Source organism: Juglans regia, chromosome 12 (genome assembly GCF_001411555.2).
Source record: "Juglans regia cultivar Chandler chromosome 12, Walnut 2.0, whole genome shotgun sequence".
Lineage (NCBI taxonomy): Eukaryota > Viridiplantae > Streptophyta > Magnoliopsida > Fagales > Juglandaceae > Juglans > Juglans regia.
In genome coordinates this window covers 21,849,922-21,859,268 of record NC_049912.1, presented here as the reverse complement: position 1 = coordinate 21,859,268, position 9,347 = coordinate 21,849,922, and the positions used below count along the sequence as shown (strand labels likewise).

The 9,347-nt window shown below is 36.0% G+C and overlaps 1 protein-coding gene across 1 annotated transcript; it reads right to left on the bottom strand.

Annotated features, from left to right (window-relative positions):
• Positions 1–2,113: 2,113 nt before the first annotated feature.
• On the bottom strand, positions 2,114–8,938 carry LOC109005892 (UPF0613 protein PB24D3.06c-like). The gene is made up of 9 exons (XM_018984980.2): positions 8,541–8,938; positions 6,156–6,232; positions 5,873–5,978; positions 5,211–5,303; positions 5,033–5,098; positions 3,760–3,905; positions 3,252–3,360; positions 2,857–2,921; positions 2,114–2,606 (listed from the first exon to the last, which is right to left on the bottom strand). The coding sequence occupies exons 1-9, from the start codon at positions 8,775–8,777 to the stop codon at positions 2,459–2,461; spliced, it is 1,047 nt and encodes a 348-aa protein (XP_018840525.1). The 5' UTR covers positions 8,778–8,938; the 3' UTR covers positions 2,114–2,458.
• Between the last annotated feature and the right edge of the window lie 409 nt (positions 8,939–9,347).

Sequence of the window (9,347 nt, the reverse complement as noted above, 5' to 3'; positions counted from 1 at the left end):
CTATATTCATTTCGTACCGGCCAAAATACCGGATGTACCGACCTAAATTTCGGCCGATATTTCGGCCTTTTTTTTTTTTTTTTTCGTTTTTTCAAACTACAAGTTTATTTTTTAACCCTCAATTCAGACTAGACTATTTATAATATATATATGTATTTATATATAATTTATTTATATATAGACTATTATTTTGAAATATAATTTTGAAATATAATTTATTTATATATCGACTATTCCGAAATATTATCCCGAAACGGTACCGGTACAAAACTATTTCGTTCAGTGCCTTGACCGGTACAGCATCCGGTACGGTATTCAAAACATTGGTTCAAACTAGATGGCAGGGGCAGACAGTGGAGGAAGACGCCGCCTAGGAGCCCTATCACCGTTTGAAGGATGCCTACCCACACCTTATGGGCAATGTGTTCAAAACAACGGGTTATTGTCACGAGCAACCCTAGAAATGAAAGAGAAAATGGGGAAGAACGAAAAAGGCATCGTGGGTTACATGGATCAGGGTAATACACTGATCATAAGTGGGCCGAGACTTTAAGAGATGGGCCTTGGCCCAGTCCAGGATAAGTCAATCTAGTATTTGTCTTTTACACACATGTAATATCTTCTGTATTGCATTTTGTTATGCTGAGGTGTCAGGTCAGTATCATGTTAGGGAATGCTCTAGCAGAATTGCAGAGTTTGTTATATGTATTTGTTCATATACTCTATAATTCCTTTCGAACGAATTATTGATGAATGCATAACTTTTCTACAATTTCTCCTTCCGGAGAGGATGTTCCTCCTCTAAGTGATTGTCTAAGTCCAAATACCTAGATAGTGTTACAACCTCAATATTAAATAATATACTATATTCAATATGTAGTGTCTATCTCTAAATTGTAGAAAATATTGAGATAAAAAAATTGTAGAAATCGTAATTTAAAATACTATAATCATCTCTTTTCTTTTGGTGTCGTTTGGATAATGAGCTGAGTTGAGATAAAAATAGAAAGTTGAATGAAATATTGTTAGAATATTATTTTTTAATATTATTATTTTTTAAAATTTGAAAAAATTAAATTATTTATTTTATTTTATGTAGAAATTTAAAAAATTTGTAGTGATGAGATAAGACGAAAATAAATACTTTTTATATCCAAACAACCCCTAAAAAAAAGAAGAAGAAGAAGAAGAAGAAGAAGAAGAAGATAAACAACCCCATGCATTTTCACCTTTCTGCCTTCTGGCACTCTTCACAGAAGTTCAGAAAAGGTTCATAGATCAAAAGCAAAAACGACAAAATGACAGTGAATGTTTAGATGCTTGATGCTTTCTCGCCAGAGCTCTAAACAAAATGGTTAGGAGCAGCTCTTGATATTCCACGTGAGTCACTAAAGGTGTCCATATCATAGAAATGTAGGATGCTTTAGAGAAAGCCTTTAGGAGCAATCCAAAAGATAAAAGACAGATTAAAGCTGGAGCACGACTCAGTCATGGATGGCAGTAATGTGGTTGTATTGTCGTAGTCTGAAGAAGTTTCATCAAAGGCACTTCAAAGAAAGCAGGCATACAGGACAAAAATAGATGGGATGGATGAGTTTAAATGTATATATATGACGCATGCTTCTTTTTTTTTTTTTTTTTATTTGAGGTGGGGAGGAGATTTTTGAAGTCCAGACCTCCATTTGAAAGCTGGAAATTATGTCAATCAAGGCCTTTGGCATATATAATGCATGCTTTTGTCCAAGCTTAATGGTGTTATCATTCGGAACTCTGAATATTTATTTAGTTGAGAAAGAAGTCAAGTTTCTCACTTTTCTGACTAGTTTTCGACAATACCATCATTTGTGTGTGCTTGTGTGTGTATAAAAGAATTTTACTTTTATTTCCTTTGCCACATATTGCTAAGTTGGCATTTGATACTATCTGCTGGGAATACCAGAACCTCATAAATCAACTGGACTAATATATTTACATGAGAAGGTGCGTGTGTGCGCGTGCGCGCGCATGTTGCAAAGCAAAGCAGCACTAGAGAGAGAAAAACATGGCCACAATCTTCTAAAACGACAGGGTGACAATTATCTTAGAGTCCATTCATAACAATTACAATCGGATATTACAAAAACTTAAAAATTTATATTACAAATACTTAAAATTTATATTACAAATAATAAACAATCGGATATAGAAACTACAAGACCAATCCAGAAAGCGAGAATGTTAACATCAAACCAGCTGTGATATATGAATTAACACCAACAGTAAGTTCTCTCTCTTCACAAAAGGCCGCAAATGCAAATTAAAACCATACGTCTAATAAATATAATGAAATTTAAGATTCCCGCAGCCTCTAATATCTATTTGAAAGAATTGAAAAATCTGAGAGCAACTGAGAGGGGAGCTAAATGAGAATAACGAGACAAAAGAAGTTGAAGGTCAGAAAAAATACTGAGGCGCTGTATTAGCTCCATGGATCGTCCCACCCATTAGGTCCCTCCCTTTTGACAAAATTAATTATGGCCTGGACAGCCTCGTCGATTCTGTTAGAGAGGGAGTGATTCCCGTGTTCGATTTCAGCTTTCTCTGCACCACCCATTGCTCTGCACAATCTGCATGAGTTCAACAGCGTAACGGCAAAAGTTCATTTGACCAAATCATATATCACCTCTCTCACTCTATCACCACACACGCACACATAATAGAAATGACAATTGCGTTGTTTCAGACAAGTATATAGTCAACTGATACCAATCATACATGTCTCTAAAATATCGTATGGCAAGATTTTCAACCAATGTGAAGATGATATAACAAACATCATCACAGCAAAAGTGAAGAGTAGCAAGAAATTAATCTTACCTTTCAAGCAATGCTTTCTTATCAACATACTCTGGCATATACTCGTCTGCCATGGAATAGATAACCTGCGGAAAACGGATGGCATACCTCAATTGTACGTATTATCACTTACTATGTACTTAACAAGGAAACGGCATCCTTCGGGTGTTTGCAAACAAAATGTATGTCTCTTGTTAGATGCAAGGACCACAAAGGTATAGTTACTGACTTTATGTGTTTTGTCTTGTATCTATCCCTAAAAGGTAGATTGAATAACTGATTCTAATCCTAATATAACAAATGGTTTCCTCATGATTTAATTCACAAACACCATAATGAAGTTTCTCTTTGCATTGAAATACACTACTATACACTGCTGTATCAGAATAAGAGCATCCAAAACGGAATATTTGTACCTGGCAAGGTGTGTTAGACATGTGGCTAAGTCTCATTCTCAACTGGTCATCGCTAAGATCAGAACTGAACATGTCATCATCCCCCATATATGCACAGAGGGAGTGATACCTACAAAGTAATTAGTTCTTTACTCTTTAGCAAAGTAGCAATGGCATTTAAAACACACTCTTGTATACAGTACCATCGATTGTGCCAATTTTCTAGTGAACATGGTAGAAATTGTGGAAACATCACAAGAGTGTTTTACAATTTCCTAAATATCAAATGTTTTAATATTCATGTTGCCTCCAATGTTTTAATATGTGATGCAAATCATGACTAGAATCCTCCACTACTGCTGGATGACTCATGCTAAACTTCAATTAGATGGATCCAAATTTTAGGACTGAAAATATTATTAGAGCAAAAGGAAAAATTATGAAGCTAAGCATTAGCCATGAATTGCCAATAACCAATTACAATCAAATCTTAATAGTCCGGATGGAAACACTATGGTTGTATACCAACCTATAAGCAGTTATTGGGGAAGTGGGATCTGCTTCCCTTGGCATTAATTCTGACCCTTGGCCTTCGCTTATCATGTTAGAAGCCAAGTCAATCATAGCGGCTGTTTCTGGAAGAGTTGCTCTATATTCCCGATCACTAACAGGAGCCTGAACATTGCAATTCTCATTGTGACAAAGGTTGCAATTAAATGAACTCATAGGCAATGCCGAAATGAAAGGTCTGACAAAACTGTGAAAACTTGTTAGATAATATCATGACAAGTCACAAAGAAGTCGTGTTGGAACTCTTTAACAGTTAACTGCTGAACAGATTTTCTTATCTTTTTCCTTGACAATCTACTTTGAGACAAATATCAGCCTTCTTATGTACATTCGTCAAATTAAACAAATGGGTTGTTCTCAGGAGGATTTATGCACTTAGACTAGCCAGTAAACTGTCATTCTTATAACTTTGATTTGACTACTACCTGCGAGATAATTGTTCTTCTCAGTTCATATATAAGAAGCAAGGTAATTGTTACTATTCCACTTCGTCCATTAACTGAGATAACCTTACCACTGCAAAGAGGCCAACAGGGCAAGGTGCAGAGTTAGTCCATCCCCCTCGTTAAAAATACTTCTCTTGAAATAGCCCAAAAAGACATCTCTTATTTAGAAATAAAATCTTTCCACACTTACATAAATAAAATAAAAGGCTTGGCCATTTCCTAGCAACACAAGGCAGACGATTTGAAGACCAAGTCATAGACTACTACGATATATACCAGGTTCTACTATGGATTTCACAATTGGGACAAAAGAAAATACAGGAAGCCAAATGTAAGACTTGAATGAAAAAATGGACTTCGATTTTTAATTTCAAACCACATATTTCACTTCTAGCATCTCACATTGTATAACCTTCAACAGATGTTTCATATAATGTTCAAAATTTCATTTCTTTTGTTATTTTGAGATTATATCTCACCTCTGTGGGGGTAGAATACCCCTGTTTTGAGAAAGTTTCTCAATAGCAGAGATATATATTGCAGCACTAGCATACTAGTAACACTAAACAGTAACTGCCACCAACATGGACTGAAGTAGGATTCAGACGCAAAATTTAACAAGGTTAACAGAATAAGCCTTTATCTTGGCTAAAAGCTACTCATTCACTGCACAAGTCATATAAAGCCAAGATGCAACAACTAATGGTTTACTCCAAGGGAAAGTGATATAGATCTTTGAAGCTTTTACATTAAGAGCAGCAGAGCAGGGTATGGATGGGTGAGTACCTGCAATATGGCTGCACGGACTGCTCTCGAGCATGCAGCATTTGTGCGCATATAATGCACAATATCCTAGTTTAATATCCAAAGAAGGCAAAGGAAAGTTTTAGTCTTAAGAAGTTCTGGTGGTGAGTGACCAAATGAACCTCAGATCCAGTTAAGTTTAAATGCAACCAGTACTAACCTGACAACCAGTACTATGCCCCAGAAGTACCACACCTTCTGAATCTTCTTTGTTTATTAAATGACTGATCAGCTGGTCAAGCTCCATTGCATCCTTCAAGGTACATGGTACAACATACAACATCATCACACAACAAACAGGTAGTGTAAACGAACATCCCCCCCTCCCCCCAAAAAAAAGTCAAAACCAAGGTCCATATATTAATTTCAGACAGAACTAAGTCTGGAAATAAAACTCAGCTGAATATATAAATAGTCCATAACCTGAATAATATGTTCCCATATAAAATATCCTTAAAGATCTGCTGTAACTAAGAATGGAAAATCCATGTCTTATCTCTCAGTTCAGGGTTTTGCATCGCACAATACATTAGCAATGGGCAGAGAGAGGAAGAGATGTGAACTTTTTATCTATAGTGTAAAAAATCCCATTACATGAATTTTCACATCAACATAAAACACAAAATTTAAAAACATTACCCTAATACTTCTCTTAGAAGTATTGAACAGTTAGTGGATTCAAACAGAACAAGCTAATCCAACCATCCAAAGGAACAATTAAATGCTCACAGCTTGCTACAAAACAGGAAATAATGCAAAGAGAAAAAACTACCAAAGACAAAACCAATTGAACAGGACATCATTTACATTAGATGGCATTACTTGTTTCAAGCTGGAGGTGCCATATCCACTATATGAGGATGACAGAAGTGGTTGAACAAGTGCCCATTTCTCGTTCTCCAATGCAATTGCAAGAGGTTCCAAGTACCTGTCAATCAGATGAAAGAAAGGTAAATCAAGAATTTTGGTTTTAAATTCTGTTTTGACCATTTGGAACCATTTCCAAAGAAAGACTGAGAGATGTCAGTTCTTCAAGTATTCAGTAATATGTCACTTCAATCAAAGTAATTATGCTAATTGATTACACCAGCAACATAAAACATACTCAGTCGCCAGAAAACCGTCAGTTAATCCACCAATAAAAATTACTTGTTGTTTATGATCTCCCGTTTTGAATGCAACCTGCATGTTAGGGAAAACTATCACGAAGTTGTAAAGTTAAAAAAATAAACATAACAGCACAGAAGTTTAATCTCTCCTGAGGAGCAAAATCAAAGTTAATAAGTCACAAATAGCAACACAAAATAGATAATGCCATGCATGTCATGAAACTAGCGCGAGATGAGCCTTCACATATGTACACATGCCCACGCACGCACACATTTTAGGTTGTGCAAATAACAAAATTGTTGAGCCATGAGATGTGTCATCATATTATCATTTAGGTCTACAACAGTTCTCTCCCTCTCTCCCCCTCAATTGATGCAAATGAACCATTTTAAGTCTTCCATGATCACAGTAGAGTGATCATCTCGTATGGAAAACTAGATGTCTTGGCAGTACCTACCTAAATAAAACTGATTGACACTGAACTTTTTTCAACAGTATTGTCAGATGGTACAGTTAACTATGCTGTTATTCATGAATGTTGAGTCAATGTTGGTTATAAGGTATCAATGACCTACTGATAAAAAAACGAAGGCATCAATGACCTAACAAGACCAACCAGACCAATTTCATTATATAAATATACCCCCTCTATTTATTAGGTTAGAAGAATAACGCCCCTCTGCCTTGCACCTTGCACACCAATCAAAAATCTCCAAGAGCTACACCTCTTTTAGAAATTGAGGGCAAGACCATGTGGTCAAGCATGACCTTGTTCCAGGCTCTTAATCTAACGCCCTGGATTGAGGTGCAAAGTGCCACATTGGTTCCGTACTAGTTAGGACTGAAGTTTTGTAAGGAATCCAAAGAGCTTCATTTGTAATGTTGACTAGTATTTTTTTCATATAAGAACAAATGTGGTTGGTACTTTCCTTAGATCATTAAAACTAATATCATAGTCGACCTAGTAACACCATGTAGCACTAGGGCACTGCAGTGTGAGATAATCCCTAACGAAGAGGAGATAGATTTATGTGGGGGATCTTGTAAACTTTTGGTTGGTTAAGACCCACATTGGGGGGGGGGGGGGTGAATTATGATATAAGTGAAGTGTATTAACTACCAAGTCTTTAATTGGTTCTTTACAAGGTGGAATTGGACCTCGTATCAATTCCAATAAGTTCCAATTGTAGTCTTGACTAGTTCTTTTGGAGTACGTTTGCACATAAGACTAGCACTGTCATTACATTCTAGTTGTTTGTCGTTGACAACCTTGTCTTCCTTTCCTACATGGTGTTCAACCCCATCCTAGTCCATAGAGGTGGGCCCAAAATAACCTCTGGCACAAGTGCCTCGAATAAAAAACCATGGAGATAAACTCATAGTATTGGTCGGGGAAGTCAACAAACACTTGATGTCCGATCAAAAGGGCCAGCAACCGCGATGAAAGGGCTGAAATTATGATTACTGGGGTCAGTTGATTGTTTCTAATTTGTGTTTGGTTGCTGAGAAATCTAGGCCCAAACAGGCCACAAATGGACCACCATTGGCCATCAAAACCCAACCCAAACTGTCAAGTGGACCGCCATTGGTGCCAATGCAATTCAATTCAGTGCACCGAGTGATCAGTTTAGAGGGTGGCTATTGACGGCCAACACCCATCAGCTCAGCCAGCCATCGGACACCTACTCTGAAGGGTTCAGAGGTTTGCACTAGTGGGCCATAAGGTGTCCCGTCACATTGGCCTCTTTCTGTCAGTTCATGCAATGAGGCATTTTTAAGTTTTCCATGATCCCAATGCTTATTTAAAGATAACCAAAATTAAGCCTTTCACCCCAAATTTCTGGCATTCACTTTAATTTCCATGCTAGTAGTAGCAAAAGAGTATCTATCCTCAACCAAGGCATGACAAAAATTTGGAACGAAAGAAACTTTTTCAAAGTTGTTTCAAGTGATTTAATTGCAGAGTCCTAACATCTCTATTAGTCGCTGGCCCAATAGTAAGCTTAACATAAAATACAATCGCCACCAGGAACCCCTCTAAAAAAAAGGCGATATAGAATCTGCACAAACCAAGTAAGATATTTACTTATAAAATTGGAAATTCTGACTTCCTTCATTTTTGAAGCGTCCCACAACCAGTTTTCTTCAGCTGGAAATGACCCAAATTGAAAACAATAAAGAAGGAAAAATATACTTTTCAATCCCCCCCCAAACGACATCAATTGACGCAAATGCAAAAATTGTCAAAATTAACACTGAGATCGAGTTCTCAAACCAAATCAAACCCATCAACACCACCCCGACCCAAAGAAAAGTAAGTTTCTAGATTCTAAATCAATCAAATTCATTAAACAAATGATAGATTTTTTTTTTCACTGACCTGAATAGGCTTGGGCCCATACTTAAAGAGAACACCACGCCACTGGTTTTTCCGAACAACCGGACCGGTACTGTCAGCACCGCCACCACCGACGTTGGAGTTGCTGCCCATCTTGACACTCCCGGGCCGGTCGGACCGGCCTCGCACAATACCAGAAAGCCAAGAAGTCGTCGTCGAGGACGAAGAAGAGGTAGATGTGGAGGACAGAGAGGTGGCAGAAGAGTGAGAGAGACTCATATCAACGGGCCTAGTTCCCCCACCATTGCTCTCAAGACTCTTTTGGTTCTTGCATAAACAATTACAATCATGATATCTTCTGCGGTACGTTGAGCAGGTTAAGGAAAAGAGTCGTGTTATAGAGAAGTTTAACAACCTACATATCTTCTAAAAAAATATATATAATTTTATTTTTTTATTTTTATATTTTATATTTCAATTCAATATGAAATATAAAAATAAAAAAATAAAATTATATATTTTTAAGTAGTGTATAGAATATAAAATTTATATTTAAAATTTATTTAAGAAAAATAACAATCAAACGAGATAAGGTGAGATGAAATTAAAATTAAAAAATTGAATAAAATATTATTAGAATATATTTTTTAATATTATTTTTATCTTAAAATTTAAAAAAATTAAATTATTTATTTTATTTTGTATAGAAATTTTAAAAAAATTATAATAATAAAATGAAAGGTTTTTACAATTAAAAATTTTAATCTTGAAAGTAAATTAGGTTAACGGAAAAAAATTTAGAAAAAATATATTTCTTCGTCAATTATTGATATGTTTTATTTAAAATTT

What these genes read in the sequence shown, in the direction of transcription:
- LOC109005892 (XM_018984980.2), bottom strand. Translation starts at nt 8,777, where the DNA reads ATGAGTCTCTCTCACTCTTCTGCCACCTCTCTGTCCTCCACATCTACC. An exon ending in GGCATAGTACTGGTTGTCAG is followed by an intron (nt 5,099 to 5,210) that starts GTTAGTACTGGT and finishes ATATTAAACTAG; the next exon opens with GATATTGTGCATTATATGCG. An exon ending in TCCCCAATAACTGCTTATAG is followed by an intron (nt 3,361 to 3,759) that starts GTTGGTATACAA and finishes ATTACTTTGTAG; the next exon opens with GTATCACTCCCTCTGTGCAT.